The sequence below is a fragment of the Cygnus olor genome, chromosome Z (genome assembly GCF_009769625.2).
Source record: "Cygnus olor isolate bCygOlo1 chromosome Z, bCygOlo1.pri.v2, whole genome shotgun sequence".
Classification (NCBI taxonomy): domain Eukaryota; kingdom Metazoa; phylum Chordata; class Aves; order Anseriformes; family Anatidae; genus Cygnus; species Cygnus olor.
In genome coordinates, this window is record NC_049198.1 from 42,828,054 (window position 1) to 42,843,960 (window position 15,907).

Sequence of the window (15,907 nt, forward strand, 5' to 3'; positions counted from 1 at the left end):
AACCATCAAGCCTTTTAATCCAGATGAAGAGAAGAACAAACAACAAAACAACAACAAAAATCAACCGATGCCTCCATGTTGCAGATTTATACACTGAAATGCATTTCCAGCTCTTTAAGATAATTCTGCTCATCACTAAGCACAAATACAATCACATCACAATCCGTAAGATCTCTCAGCAACCACTCTCATTTTCAAAACCTTGATTTGTACTATTTAGGTTGTGAATTATACATGAGACAATTAAAACAGTATTGCCTCCCTCCAGTATACACAACACTGGACACCCTGTTTCTCATAAATTGCTGTTTTTTTTTAAAGGGGTAGCAAAATACTTATATGCATCTTTTAGTGTATTAAGCTTTTAGGATGACAGTTTCGTGACTTTCATCTCTGTAGCTATTGCAAAAAAAAAATTTAAAAAAGGAAGTATATCTGGGTGCTCCCCCCCTCCCTCCCAACTTTCAGTCTTTCTACATTTAAATGTTACGAAACTCTATTTCCAAATGTAAACCACGCTGAACTCTGTGTATCCAGGGCACGCATCGAACTGCTCATAATCTTCTCAATGCTTAGCACAGGATATTGGGCAGTTAAGCTGTGGATAGTGGCAGGGCTTGAAAGCATACCCAGAGATACACTGCCATTACAAATCCCTCCTAAGCACTCCCACAGGCAGCTGCCTTGTACAGCACTCACACTCATTCCAAGAAACCTGACTTCCTCTGTAAGTTCTTTAAGGAGTTTAAATACTTCAGTTACCGCAGTCATCACTCCAGTGCCAGAGCGACTTGAGCCGCACTCAGTTCTTTCAAACATTAGCAATTCATATCATAGGAGTAATCTCTTCAGAGCAATGAGCTCACAGATACTGGAAATCAAAGAAAAGTTTCAATTAATGTATGCCAAGACCCAAAAAACAGGCAGTTCCCAGATGCGTTCAGCAGAGCATCACCATGTTTAAAGGCCACAAAGTCTCTCATCATGAGATAGGTTGCTGCCGACTCCCTGAGTGCGTGCAAGTCTTCTCTAGGCTGACACCTAAACACGAGATGAAACAGCAAGTTGCCTCAATCAGCCAAGAGGACTTCAAAAAGCCTTCTCTCAGGTTTCCCCTCTCTAGTTGTACCTTCTCATGCATAATTTTGGAAAAGATGCTTCCAAGAAGGATAAACTTACCTGTAATAAGAATCAGCTGATTGCTTGTTACCGTCTACAACTGTTGCAGAATTAGATTTACACAACTCTAACGAAGCAGCAATTAAGGATTTATAATACAGCTTTATAACAGATAGCACAGATAATATGAATTTTACCAGTATTTAATCAGTATCTAAGTATTAGTCAATTAACATAATGATCTACAGGAATTTGCTACGATAGAAACAGTGACTTAAAGATAGGTGAATGGCAAGGTTCACACAGGTCTTACTGCGGAGTCCTGAGTGTGTCCGAAACCAGTCCCATGTGCTTCCAAAATACCCCCTGGAGTGAATTACTCACCCTACTCCCTGTTTGCCCACGGACGAGCTTGTTCCTCACAGCCCCAGCCCTAGGATGCACAACCCCTTGGGGTGTCTGAGCTTGGGGGGCAGGAGGGTGCAGCTTGCTGCATTCTCTGGAGAGCTGAGCTCTTGTTTGGGATTAGTATTTATAGGATTGCAAGACCATCGTCTTTTGATCAGTAATTTCCAGGACTCAAGCCTCTTGGCCATTTGTTTATGATCCAGGTTGTGCAATCCCCCTCCCCTCAGCACTTATTCACGTCGTTGCCACGCCACAGGGCGTGGATGTGATCGGATGGGAGGCCTGACCATTGGGGCCTGCATCGCACACACAGCACGTGCACAACATGTACACAACAGGGGAGCAGGGCAGCGCCAGGCTTTGCCCACACTCCGCAGATAACAGAGGAAGGGTGTCAAGATGCTCCTTTGATTACAGAGAAGAAGGAGATGAGGCAACATATTTATTAGTTAAAGTGGTTGACTTGTAGTTGAGTTCAGATCCCTTATCAGGTCATTTGCTAGACCCTGATGCGCTTCCTTACTTCCCATGAGAGATTTCATGGGAACAAGCTCTGCCCTGCTGCTAATGAGCTGTCTGGCCCAAGGAGCAATCACACGGAGGCCTGCTGTGGCTCACAAGCCTCAGCTAGACTTAGGGCACGTACAGGAGCAAAGCAAACCCACCGCAGCTACCAAAGCACATCAGTATTTTTCGATCCAAAAGCTTTCATTCAGAGGACAATTTGTGACGGAAATCTAAGCATGAGCACTGCCCCTCTGTGACTAGGTACCTCTTCACAGTCTACCCTTCAAATATCCACACTCTAAGACTATTCCTTGGTTTGGCATCCCCCCCTTCCCTTTTTGAAGGAAATAAAAGCAGAGACTTTATATTTATTAAGCTCTTGAAGTCCACAGTTTAGGCTAGCATAAAAAAAAATAAAAATCACAGTGATGAATTAAGACATCAGAACCTAACAATAACAATCCATTCTGCTGAAATGGGGGTACATGATAAAATTATCCTGATGTTACACACAAAGGCTTCCAGAAAAGGACATTTTCTTGCCACTCTCCCCCAGCCAAAAAAAAAAAAAAAAAAGAAAGGAAAAAAAAAAAAAGGAAAAAAATCCAATACAGACATGCACTTGCACTCACAATGTGCGTCGTCTGGTATTTCCAGAAAAACTCTTAGGTCAACAAGTATGATTTCACTGACGGATTAACCAGAAGGTGGGGCTGTCCTATTAGCATCGCCCTGTCATTATATGCGGCAGCGAGATATACAATGACTACTTGCAAAACAGGGAAGCCGTTCCACGAAACATAACCCATAAAGGTAGTCCTTCTGGTGGTTTAAGCATACCTGCTTGGCTAGAAGAACACCATTTGTAGGGGGGGAAAAACAAAATAAAATTGCTAGGGAGACAGTTCCTTCTTAAGGGAAACATAAAGACGAAAACGAGCATTTGTGCCATGACCCCGCATAAAAGTTTCACGGTGTTTCTGCATCCTGCGGGCACGCCGAGGAGCCTCACCTCTGCCCCCACGCGTGCAAGCACCGCGCCCCCACCCAGGCCACAGCCCCCGCACCCCACCCGCCGCTGCCCGGCCCAAAGGCTCCCGGCTCCCCGTCCCCCTTCCCGGCCGCTCCCGGCGCCCCGCTCGCCCCCCGTTCCTCCCCGCCCCACGCCGAAGCGCCGCCGCCAGACGGGCGCTGCCCCTTACATCTCCGCAGGCACCCGCGGAGCTTCACCGCGCGCGGGCGGCTCCCCGCGGGACGTGCCGGGGGCTGCGGGATGCGCCCCCGCCGTCCTCATCCGCTCGGCGGCGGCAGCACCGGGACCGGGACCGGGACCGGGACCGTGCCCACCCGGCTCCGCTCCGCTCCGCTCCGCACCGCAGCGCCCGCCCCGCCCCGCGCAGGCGCTCCGCGGCCCCGCCGGGGATCGGCGCCGGCCGCCGCGGGGAGGGCTTCACCTGGCCGCGGGTGCGGGCCTCAGCCTCCTCCTGCCTCCTCCTCGTCCTCCTGCTGACGCCGCGAGGGAAGGAGGGAGGCAGGGCTCGGGCTGCCTCAGGGGGCGCCGTGTGGGAGTCCTATGGCCGCGGGGCCGGCGTGACGAGCCGCGTGGGGTAGCGCGGCCGCTGGCGTCACCCCCCTGACGGGAGCGGCGCTGCCCGTGCCCCCGCGCAGAGCGGCGCCCGCCCTGTCGCTGCAGGTGCCCGCCCGCAGCTGCGGGGGAAGCCGTGGGCCCCAAGATGTCAAGTCAGTGTTTCTACCGGAAAACACAGCCAGTGATTCTCATAAGGCCGTAATCCCTAATAGAAATTTGCGGTGTCTGTTACCCAGTAACACTGCGCAACCACAGAGCTACCTATCCTGATTCCCATCCGGCAAAAAGCAGATTTTAAAGCATACACAGTTTTACTCATCGTGCCTTTCAAAATACACACGTTACCCAACTGGCTACGCTACCTGCAACTACTGCCTTATATACCATGACTTATTCCACCGCCAAGGAGTGGAACAAAGATTTCCAAGACTTTACTGTCTACCAAGCAGCTTTGCATTTTGGGTGATGGTTGGCAACTCTTCCTCAGGGTCGATTCACCTGAATAGTTTGCCATTACTGCTTGTTACTGCCTTAGCCCCACTGGTGTCACGGTATTAGATTTAGTTGCACTTATCATCCATGCAGTCTAGATGATCTGTGCAGAGAACATACACGTCTGTACCTTCTGGACACAGAACAAAGCTGCTTTAGTCAGCAGAAACCTGAAAGTCAGGACCAGGGTACTACTTTTGTGTACCTGTGATTAAGAGGAGATACCAGTCCTCCTATCTGGCTCTGCTTAAATACAATGTTTGCCTAGCTAGTTAGTGGCAGCCAATTTCTGACCATTAGGTCATGGAAGCCAACTGCTGTTTTGCTGGAGTTAATTCAAGTTTAAAGTGGTATAACAGATTCTTAAGTCCATTATCACATCATTTTTGTATAAATGCTGATTATGTCCTCCGAATTCCCCTCTCCAACATATTAAAATGAATGGATAGGAGTGGTTAAGGCATATAAGCAGTCGTCCCTGATCTTATTTAGTAACAAATACCTCAACATTAATTATGCTTCCTAGAACTTGTGAACCTATGGATTATGATCAGGAAATACACACAGATTTGGATGGGGATTCCTCCCTCACCTACCTTACAGGTTCTTCAGTCGTGTAGCTTGCGTAAGAGGAATGCAGGGAATCAGAATGCAGGAATTTACCAGCATATTGGCACTGGGCAGGAACAGTCTCACTTGTTCCGTAACAGCAGTCACGTTGGACAGCTATTAACAGAGAATACTTTAAAGCAGCAAACAGTACAGCTACAAGTTTTCTGTGAAGTTCTATTCATGGAATAATTTTAAATGCATAACTGTCTACAGCAATATCAGGGCATTAGCAAAAGAGGTAGAATAAACTCAAGTATGACTCAGTCAAAGACAAAAATAGTATCAGGCAGGCACTGGCAAGTAAAAAGCAAAGAAGGGGAATATAAATAAAATTCCATCTTTTTTTTTTTTTTTTTTTAAGCTGAAGAAAGAATCAGTTCACTTAAATTAGCTCAGAAAAGAATATTTTTAAACAGCTCTCTGTGTATCCTGGCACACGACAAAAATAAATTAGCTAAAAACATGAAAATTCTCTACTGTAGAAGGAGGACACAGCATTGGGTTAACTTGGTTAAGACTGGCAACAAGTGCCATTCCACTTGAGAAAAAAATGAGTGATAGTAACATGGCTAAACAAATACTTGGATCCTTTCCTGAAGTCCACTAAATTCTCACATTATGAATGTACTCAGTAGAACAAAAACATAAACGCTACCCAAACACAAAATGAAAACTATCTTAGTTATTTCACCAAACAATTTTTCTGTGCATTTCTATTTTTACTAGCTGAACATCTGCATATGGATGTTGAAGGTCATTCATTTATCAAAATTTTTTTGTTTTGTTTTGTTTTCAGATACAGTGATTCCACATTTAGGATTTATTTCTACAGAACACAAGTTTGCCTTTAGAACAAATGTACAAATGTAGTAGCAGGCCAATATTGTTCTAATTTGCAAAAGAATTTTCACTGATTCTGGTGGAATTTACTTACATGAGATTGCAAGAACTTCCCCTATTTTGTTTTCAAATACATTCCTGTGTGCAAAAATGAATAGTTTGAATCCTTTGTAAAGATATACTTAAAAGATCACACTTAAAACACAATACAATTCTGAACATTTATCATATGCTATGAAATTAATATAAAGGTTCATTATTCTTTTTCATTTCACACAGTTTTACAACATTCCAAGTGAAATCTTTGACAGGTACACAAAACTACTGGAAACAATTAAGTTTTTATTTAGCCAGAGAAAACCATAAATCTGTGGTGTTTTGAAAATGAGGTGATGACAAATTATATTACTGCCATTACGTAAAAGCTTGACGGGTCCCAGACACTTTTCTGAAAATAACAGCAACAGCAACACTGCCTTGCAGAACAGAACTGGTTCCATACAAGACTAGGCCTCTGATTTTGCTAATTGTAGAGAATTTTGACACAAGTATACTCTTGCAAATGGGACAATCCATACACGTACAAAAAAGGTAGCAAAAATATGTCAATCTACACTCAGTGTGGAAAGGCAAGGACCTGAGATGTATCCAGCAAGGTAAGGTTAAAAAAAAAAAAAAAGTAGCTTCTATGTTTACACAAATCATACTGTACTCATTTACTATTTTTGGAAAGGTAGTAGAAACAATTAACACTTTCCAGAAGCTTATGCAAAGGTGAAAGTTTGCAAACAAAGAATGGCTCCCCTCCCCCAACTGCATGCTTACAGTCCGTTATTTAAATATTTACTGATACATATGCAGCACATTGGGTGTTCCACAGTCAGCCTATATAATTAAAATAATCAGAAACAATTTTTAAAGTTAATGGCTATTCCCTCTGGGAGCATGAAGAACAAAGACATTGAGAAAGCTCTTCAAGATACTTTAATGGTAACGATATGTAAGCATCATTAGATCCTATCCTCTCCCTTTCTCAGTTTCCCTTGTAATTATCACCAGGTTACTCATTGTTTACTATTAAATCTTAACCTGCACTAGTTAAATCCGCCTTGCCTGTTTCTATACCCCCTGTATACTGAATAAATCCAGTCAGTCTGAGATAATAAACATAGCTACCAGCTCTCCTTAACTGTGAAAAATAATCACTCCCTCATTTGAGAGCCAACACTTGTTTCCACATACACACTGGAGAATTTGGCTTTGGCTCTTTATCTCTAGATATGTCATTCCTCTCTAACAATTAGAATACTTGGTACTTTTCCAGCATAGCCTCTGTTCTTTTTCACCTTTGAGAAGATCTTTTGTGCTCTGCTATGTATGTATTTCAACAAATACAAAAGCATTTCAGTTCAACCTCACATCTGTCGTTCATTCAGCTATTCTTGCTTTTATAATACCACAAAAGAAATAACCCATCAATATTCTTTGCACAGACTAATTCAGAATGTATAGATTTGTACCCTACTGGGTACTTTCATCCTAGTCTTCTGGGATTGGTGAGGGTCGGGGGGAGGGTTGTTTTGAGGTGGTAAGGAGAGGGATTTCCAAAGTGATGCATCACGCTTCATAGGCTTGTGCCAATTCAGACACTTTTTTCATACACCTAAAGACAACCAAATTTTATTCATACACATAGGGTATAAACTCAAAAAAGAGAGTGAACTGCTCACATTTCAGTCAAAAACTTCCATTCTCACAGTTCAAAAATAAAAAATGAAAAGGGAAGAATTTATGTACCTCAATTAATGTGTACACTGAGGGCAATATGTTGCTATGTCTACATATCCTGCCATGTAAGGTTGATCCTGAAAAATATCTAAGTATTTTTAGTTACATCAGTGCACCAGAGATTAACAACTTACATTAGTACAAAACTGTCAGCAAAGTACTATGAAGCTGTGAACTGGGGGCAGTTTTTCAGTTGATTTCGTTGTTGTGTTTCATTTTGTTTTTAAACAGACCATTAATCTGGAATACCCTGTGGTAAATTCCTCCACATACAGGCAGGTTAAAGAATGGCAAGAATTAAAATAAACTTTGGCCCAGCTGAAGGTCACCTTCTTTCTATTTATGAAAATATTTACATACTTCAACACATCTCCATTTTCCTTCTCTCCCTGCACCAATTATTTCTGTCGACAAGTGCATATAAACAAATAGGCTCTTGAAAATTACCACTGTTCTTAGAGCAAGAAAAAGGTAAAAAATAACCTTCAAAAATAATGAGATACCTACTTCATGGGGGAAGGCCAACTGAAACCAACTTGCAGCAGGTGACCTCTCTTGCCATGATGGATTTATAACACTGCAGGTGCTTTTTCTCTTTCCCTCTCTCTCTCTGCAGATCAAAATTTCTTTTGCAGGATTTTTTTTTCCTTAAGCTGAACAGTATACAACAAGTCTGCTCCTATCTCCTCATAAGTAATGTTAAAAAATTCATAATGCTTTAATACAAGTTCCTACAGTGTAAAAATAGACTCTGTGTTACACACTCATACAAAATACATCAGTACCATCAAAATTCATATAAAATTATTCTGGAAAGACAAAAAGAGCAGGCAGTCAACTGACTATACCCTAAATTGGTACAAGGTTAGCTGAAGTTTTCTTGAACAAAGCAGCCTATTTAAATCAAGTATATGGTGACATGTTCTTACTATATTACAGGAACAAAGGTACTTCTTAATTAAGATTGAACTGAGTTCCTCATAATTACATTTAAGCTATTCCCACTCCACCAAGAAGGAAACACATGACATGTTCCGGACACAGCCTCTGATAACTACAAGCAGGTTGCTTTCCACCCCACCCCTCTATTAGCACATCCAAACAGATGTGCTTGTCTAAGAGAAAAAAGGCTATTTTTCCATTAAGCACCAAGGCATTTTAAATACTATTAACTTTTGTAATACGCTTTCCCCTCAAAGCAAAAGTGCATGTGTGGAACCTAAAAATAAGTAAAAAGAGATTTTATTTTTTTGTTTACCCCTATGTGAGTATCACACATTATCAGAAGTTAGATCATCAGTCCTTCACTCTGCTCTATCAATGGACTTTATTGTATCATATAAAGTGCTTTGATATTCTTGAAACAAAACACCTCAGCTTACTGATTACTGCAGGGAACGCATGTTCACTTTTTAAACTGCTATGGTCATTTCACACAAACACAACCAACCTGCTCATCTTTGACTCCTGGTATTTTTGCCATGAGAAGTGCTTACAGCCAGTTATGACGCATCCACTGGTCTACTGAGAACTAGAATGAGATCGCCACAGTCACTTCACAAAAGCCAGGTCATAGTTCTTAGAGTTCAGCCTGCACACAAACATAAACAGGTAGTTGATAATGGAAGCATCAGCAACAAGCCTCCAACATATGATCTTTTCAGAAATGAATCATGTACTGCAGGTTTTTATTTAATTTCGTATCTATGAAACAATCTGTAACAATAATCTCAGTTATTTCTCCTGAAATTAAACACAGAATTTCCCCAGAAATTCAGCCCTCTTTCTACAGAGCAGAGTGCTAGTTCAGGTGGCATTTTCTCTGTTACAGAGAGGTAGATATAACCGGTGTGCATTCACAGATGTTTAGCCACCGTCAGGTTCAGCAGCAATGACCTGCTCTTCACAATCATAACCTTAAGATAAGTATTACATAGATTTGTGTATTTTTCCAGGAAGTAAGTATGACTACAGTGCAGCCATGAAGCACCCAGACATTTCAGCAGCCGTTGAACTAAAAACAATTATTTCAGATAAGAAGTCGGCGCTGTTATGGGCTTAACAGCTCACTCAGATTTCTCTCCTTTTGCCTCGCTGCAGGTGCGAGCACTCTGTTCTAGGAGGAGGCTGAACAGCAGGGCCAATGGGCAAAGACAGCTTTGGCATTCAAATCCCAGTATTTCTTCCTAGCATTGGAGGGAGGAGCAGCTTTGGTTAATCTTTTTGGTTAGCAAAGTGTATTAGCAGCTGGTGGTGCTTGCCACAAACACGGGGTTGTGCACTTTTTAAACTAATGCCCCCCTTCCCTTCCCTTCCCTTCCCCACCTGGGCCCACCCCAAGCCGCCACCGACAACCCCCCCCCCCGCCCATCGGCCGGTAGCGGCGGTGCCCGCACGCGCAGAGGAGGGTGCGCGGAGGAGCAACGGCGCATGCGCACGGAGGCTGACTCCGATCTCCGTGTCTGGCAGCGGCGGCGGCCGAGGGGTGCTTCTTGTGCGCGGCGGGTGAGGGCCGGGGGCCGCGGGGGGCGCCTCACGCTCCGTGGGGGGCGCCCGGGGCGGGTGTCTGAGGGCAGGGGGGCGGTACCGGACGAGGCGCGGCACCGGCGGGCCCGTGCGGGCGTCCCCCGGGCCCAGCGCGGCCGTTGCGGCGCCCGGCAGCGGGCGAGGCGCGGCCCCCAACGGCCGCCCCCAGAGGCTGCCCCGGCGCCCCCGGCCCCGCCGCCCCTTTGGTGCCGGCGCCGCGGGTGCCTCCTGCCGTCGCGGAGGCCTCCGGCGGGGAGGCTGAGCCGGCATGCTGCCGGCGACGAGGCTGCGGAAGGGGTTTTCCGTCGTAGCCTATAAGCTAGTGGTAGGGAAACCGTGGATAACAACACATCCTTTAAAAAAGAACTTTACGGGTAATTTTTTCAGTCTTTTACGTAGTAGTAGCTGTTCAGATGAAACCAGATTAGTCTCTTTTCCCGTTTCCCCTGATATTGCAGGAAAAAAAAAAAAAAAAAAAAACACGTTCCGTTGAAGCACTTTCTGTAATTTGTGCGTAATGTGTCGTGTCCGATGTGGGTTTAAAGGTGCAGCACCATGGTTATGAAGGCTTCAGTCGAAGATGACGATTCGGGATGGGAGCTCGGTATGCCTGACAAGATGGAAAAGAGTAATACAAGCTGGATAGATATAACCCAGGACTTTGAAGAAGCCTGTAGAGGTGAGTTTTAAACTTGAACTGTTGGAGAACTGAGAATAATTTTTTGGTTTAGTAGTTTGACCCGCATTCAAGATCCAGATGAGTGGACCACACTGATGCTATGGTTCCCTGTGTTTGATTTACTGCAAGGCTAGAAATATCAGAAGAACCTTGCCTAGCTTCTTTCAGATTACATAAATATCTTCTCTAGTCATGTTTTTTCTGTTGTTATCGTATGCATTTCTGCATCTGATTTTTTTTTCTTTGCAAAGAGTTCTTCCTGTCTCATGGTAAGTGGAAAGCCCTCTCATCTATGCCGAATCAACACTTTTTCTGTACATTTTTGAATCTGCAAGATCTGATGATTTTTTCTTTCATTTAATTGGTCAGTGCTTCATTTTTCATCTTTGAAATAAGGGTGACTTTCAGAGGAGATGCAATACATCCCACTCACAGGGAAACAATTGGTTTCATTTAAATGACCACCTTTATGGTTATTAGCTATTAGTTTACTATGAGAGCAACTTTTTAAAATTGATTTCATGATGACATTAAGGAAAAAATGTAAAACTTCAGCTTACCACACAACGAAGTTACACAACGATAGACACAATTTCCTTATACTTTGAAATAATTCCCTTTTATTAGTGATCTATACTTTGTTTGCTTATTGAATACATCTAAAGGCTTTGTTAAAAATAGTGAGAAAAAGTAAGCATTTCAGTAAACACCTTCTCTGGAAAAATTAGACATCTTCATAAAGGAGCACAGAAAAGTGATGTCCCGTGTTTCAGGCTATTCAAATGCTACTGTTGGGTAATTTTAAACCCCTTCAAGTGCTAGGATAGCAGTGAAGGATTAGGAAATACGAAGGGCTGTTTTTCTAGCCTTTCAGTTTTAAAAGTGCTTTCTAAGTAAAAGCAAATAAAGGTAGGGTAGAAATGCCTGCTTCCCACAAGTTTCTCTTTTAGCGTAATACCATTTTTAAATAATACAACTCTCCTGGACAAGTTCTGTTGAAAGGATGATTTTAATTATTTGTCATGTTCTGTTCCTTTGTAGAACTGAAGTTAGGAGAACTGCTTCATGACAAGCTGTAAGTATGCCTTTCGGATAGTTTTGGTTTTTTAAATAGAATTAGTGCAAATGTGTTAATACTTACTAATGAGGAAGTCATGCAGTATGAACTAAGTTTCTTTTAATTTTTATTTAACTAAAATAGTTGAAATATTCAGAATACCCATTCATCCTCATTGGTATGTATGTGATGCATCTATATGAAGGCCGAACGTTTCTCATAGTGCCAGTATAGCATTACTTTTTCTGTTAATAGATTTAGTGTGAACATTAGAGGTGTATGGAACTTTTTATCATCAGTGATGTTGAAAGTGGTGAACCTACTGACCTATTTTATATGGACATGCTTTTACACAAAAAGACCAGAAAGGTTTCAAGTTTTTAAATTCAGTTACCTCAATTGTCACTAGCAAGTTTTAGATAGATATGCTTTAGAGTAATTCTAAAATGTAACGCCAGATTGGAAACTGAGAACTCTACAGACTAAGAAAAAATACACTTCAACAAAAAGCACATGCTAAGATCTTAATTTTTTTTTTTTTAAGAATTAATTGAGATTAAAACATTTTGAAGAAAATGTAGATTATTTAACTGTGTAAGTCTGTTCGTTTGCAGAAGGGAAGAACTGCCCACTTAAGACTAATAGCTTAGAAGACAGAAACACGCTATTTAATTGCTTAAAATTGTGTTCAAGGATGTCACAAAGTTACTCAGTAGAATCAAAGTACATTTTCATGGTGTAATTCTATACACAAGTGCCTCTCAGAATTAGGACATCCACCATGCAGTAACCTTTTTTTATTTAAGAAAGGCTTCTTCAGCAAATCCACTGGGTATCAGTGTATAAAAGGTGAGGCACTATATCCAGTCCTTGTAGGCCAGTCTTTCATTGAGTGTATCTTAAGCAAGCTTTTATGAACTTGCCCACTACAAGAGATACATTGTCACATGCTGGAGTTCTTCTGCTTGGTTCATTTTTGGTGTCAGTTTTCTTATAATGCCCATTTGGAACAAAGCTAGTATATTCAGAGTATATTATTGTTTATATCATGTGTAATGCCATTAATTCGTGGGGGATATATATATTCAAGCTTGAGAAGTGGGCCCATGTGAACCTAATGAGGTTCCAAAAGTCCAAGTAAAAGGTGCTGCACCTGGGTCGGGGCAATCATGACATAAGCACAGACTGGGAGAAGAACAGCCCTGTGAGAGCAGCCCTGTGGAGAAAGATTTGGGGGTTCTGGTGGACAAAACGTTCAACATGAGCCAGCAGTGTGAGCTTGCAGCCCAGAAGGCCAGCTGCCTCCTGAGCTGCATCAAAAGAGGTGTGGCCAGCAGGTTGAGGGAGCTGATTGTCCCCCTCTGCTCTCACTTGTAAGGTCTCACTTGCAGTGCTGCATCCAAATCTGGGGTCCCCAGCACAAGAAAAACGTGGACTTGTTCGAGGGGGCTCCAGAGGAGGGCTACAAGGATAATCAGAGGGCTAGAGCACCTCGACTATGAAGAAAGGCTGAGAGCTGGGGATGTTCAGCCTGGAGAAAAGAAGGCTTTGGGGAGACCTCATTGCAGCCTTTCAATGCTTAAAGGGGGTTTATAAAAAATGGAGAGCAACTTTTTACATGGGCAGTCTAGGAGGAAGGGTACTAAACTAGAAGAGGGTAGACTTAGATTAGATAGTAGGAAGAAGTTCTTTACAATGAGGAAGGTGAGGCACTGGAATGGAGAAGCTGTGAGTGCCCCATCCCTGGAAGTGTTCAAAGCCAGGTTGGATGGGGCTTCGAGCAATCAAATCTAGTGGAAGGTGTCGATGCCCATGGCAGAGGGATTGGAATTAGATGATCTTTAAGGCCCCTTCCAACCCAAGCCATTCTATGATATGTCTTACTTAGGGTTTTGGATGTAACATAATAAAGAACATCTGTTTAACTTAACAACATTTTATCATTATGTATTTTTTAAAAAGGTGGTATGTCTGTATGGGGTGTATAGAAACGTGTGCGTGGATTTAGTAGTGTGATATTTGGCTAAGTAGTGTTCTTTGGCTTAAGATAAAAACTGTTTTCTGCTAAGCATCTCTTTTCTTACATACTTCTTGAACAATCCTTAAATTCCTGAAAACCATGCTCTCTCAAGATTGATAATAGAATCAAATATCCTGAGTTGGAAGGGACCCACAAGGATCATTGAGTCCAACTCCTGGCTCCACCCAAAAATCAGACCATGTGTCTGAGAGTGGTGTCCAAACGCTTCTTGAACTCTGACAGGCTTGGAGCCATTACCACTGCCCTTGGGAGCCTGTTTCAGTGCCCAACCACCCTCTCAGTGAAAATTAATTTACTGCCAATTAAAACGTATTTACTCATTCAGGTAGTGTGAAATAAAATGTTAAATATTAAACCAACAACTTTCCTCCCCCTCTTTACCAGGCTCAACTTCACTCCTTCATTCCCAACTACTCTACCTCTCTTTCCCTACCCTGAAGTGGTACAGAGGGATGAGGAATGGGTGCTGCAGTCAGTCCGTACCAGCTCCTCCCCGCTGCTCCTTCTTCTTCACACTTTTCCCCTGATACAGTGCAAATCCCTCCTATGACTGCAGTTCCTCTTATAGGTTATTGTCATCAGTCAGTACGCAATGTATTTAAGAGGGGTGTCATTATATGTTCTTTTACACTGGTTTATGAAGACCATTTTGTATAAGGTAATTAAACTTGAATCATTTCTGTCTCTTTAGTTTTGGTCTTTTTGAAGCCATGTCTGCCATTGAAATGATGGATCCCAAGATGGATGCTGGTATGATTGGAAACCAAGTTAACAGAAAGGTTCTTAACTTTGAGCAAGCTATTAAGGTTTGTGGGAATTTTCTGTTTATGCCTTTTCACTGGCTGTAAAAGTATGGTATAGCTTAATCAAATTGCAGTTAAACATAATTCAACTTCATGTATGTTTTCACTCTTTACATAAATTGACTTTTCTTTTTATTTTGGATAAGTAGCTTGTGGTGCTTGCCTTTTTTGCTATTTACATTACCACAATGATGGTAACTCTTTAAGTTGAAAAGTACTGTAAAACTGTTAAGTATTAATACCTCAAATAAATACATTTCAGAAACAGTTTGGCAAGTCATCCCGTGCTTCCCTAAAACATGTCTTTTATATGAAGATATATTGGTTAGTCCATCTTCCAGATGAAAGGAAACCAGCTTCTCTACAAAAGCTGTAAATTAACGCTTTGTGACTATCAGTTCATTAGCACTGAAAAGAAGCTGGCAAATTTAACAACATTCACAGTGGTAATTAACTTCTGAATGGTCAAAATTGAAGCTAGGCTGAAAGACTGTCTATTACTTTGGAAAAAGTTATGGACTCAGAGAGGAAAAAAAAATTTGCCATAATACTTTGAACAGACTGAAAGAGAAGCCCCAGTAAAATAACAGCCATCTAGTTCTTGATTCAGATGTGCACACACTGAACAAATAAAATCAAAGAAATAGGGTTGCTGCTTCCGTTCCTGACCCTCAAAGCAGTAAAACTACATACAAGTATCTGCAGTGTAAAAAGCAGCCTTCATAGGTCATACGCATTATTCCTTGTTCAATTGTTACTATGGCTACACATACTATTTTGTGATTTTGAGTGTTGACAGTTACTTGGTTTTAAACTGTTATTGGCAACTCATAAATCAGAATTTTTATTTTATACTGTTCTTTGAAAAGCTCTCTGTTGGTTGATGTTCAACATGATGATAGAAGGTAAACTTTTCCAGAATTTTTGAGGCATTGTAAAGCTTATCATATGCCAGTGTTCTGAAATCTTAACCAAATTGTAATTTCTTTTTTGGCTGTACCAATAAGTTGCATTTTGTCTGTGGTCTTCCATATTCCTAAAATTTGTTTCTTTCTTTGTTTTCTAAGGATGGCACCATTAAAATAAAGGATCTCACTTCACCTGAGCTGATAGGAATAATGGATACATGCTTTTGTTGTTTGGTGAGGATTTCTCCGCTCTTAGTGTTAAATGTTCTTGCTTTCAAAATGTAATCCCCTAATCCAGATTTAAAAAAGAAAAAAAATAGAACTTGAGGAAAAGGATCCACTAAGCAGAAAATACGTACTTCGTGTTTTGATTTCCATTGATACATTTGCACTGGTGTATACCAGGCCATAACTTTGATTTTATGTTTCTGTTTGTTTGCTTGTTTTTTAATTCCAAGAAATCATTATGGAAGAGAACTGGTAATATTTTAAATAATGTGAAAAGGTTCTATAATGATAGTTTTTCCATGTGTATATCT

The 15,907-nt window shown here is 41.9% G+C and overlaps 2 protein-coding genes across 17 annotated transcripts in view; one reads left to right on the forward strand and one right to left on the reverse strand.

Annotated features, from left to right (window-relative positions):
• Positions 1–9,956, reverse strand: part of AGTPBP1 (ATP/GTP binding carboxypeptidase 1) — a 69,446-nt gene extending 59,490 nt beyond the window's left edge. For 5 of the 13 annotated variants that reach the window (XR_005815206.1, XM_040540812.1, XM_040540815.1 and 2 more), the window contains exon 1: positions 8,805–8,980. Coding sequence is in view for 7 of the 13 variants with exons in the window: in XM_040540812.1 (XP_040396746.1) it covers positions 8,805–8,837 (33 nt within the window). In the remaining 6 variants the exon portion in view is untranslated. Of the gene's footprint in view, positions 1–1,393; positions 1,621–3,236; positions 3,386–3,488; positions 3,643–4,710; positions 4,841–5,660; positions 5,705–7,363; positions 7,759–7,861; positions 8,086–8,804; positions 8,981–9,287; positions 9,668–9,792; positions 9,868–9,941 lie in introns of those variants that run through there. The other 8 variants (XM_040540807.1, XM_040540805.1, XM_040540803.1 and 5 more) reach the window with 8 other exon arrangements.
• NAA35 (N-alpha-acetyltransferase 35, NatC auxiliary subunit) overlaps positions 1–15,907 on the forward strand; it is a 42,129-nt gene that overhangs the window by 6,356 nt on the left and 19,866 nt on the right. The window contains exons 2-7 of one of the 4 annotated variants that reach the window (XM_040540816.1): positions 8,802–8,946; positions 9,794–9,859; positions 10,426–10,559; positions 11,601–11,634; positions 14,349–14,463; positions 15,528–15,602. In XM_040540816.1, the coding sequence (XP_040396750.1) occupies positions 8,891–8,946; positions 9,794–9,859; positions 10,426–10,559; positions 11,601–11,634; positions 14,349–14,463; positions 15,528–15,602 (480 nt within the window). In that variant the 5' untranslated portion in view covers positions 8,802–8,890. Of the gene's footprint in view, positions 1–8,801; positions 9,030–9,793; positions 9,860–10,126; positions 10,206–10,233; positions 10,255–10,425; positions 10,560–11,600; positions 11,635–14,348; positions 14,464–15,527; positions 15,603–15,907 lie in introns of those variants that run through there. The other 3 variants (XM_040540817.1, XM_040540819.1, XM_040540818.1) reach the window with 3 other exon arrangements.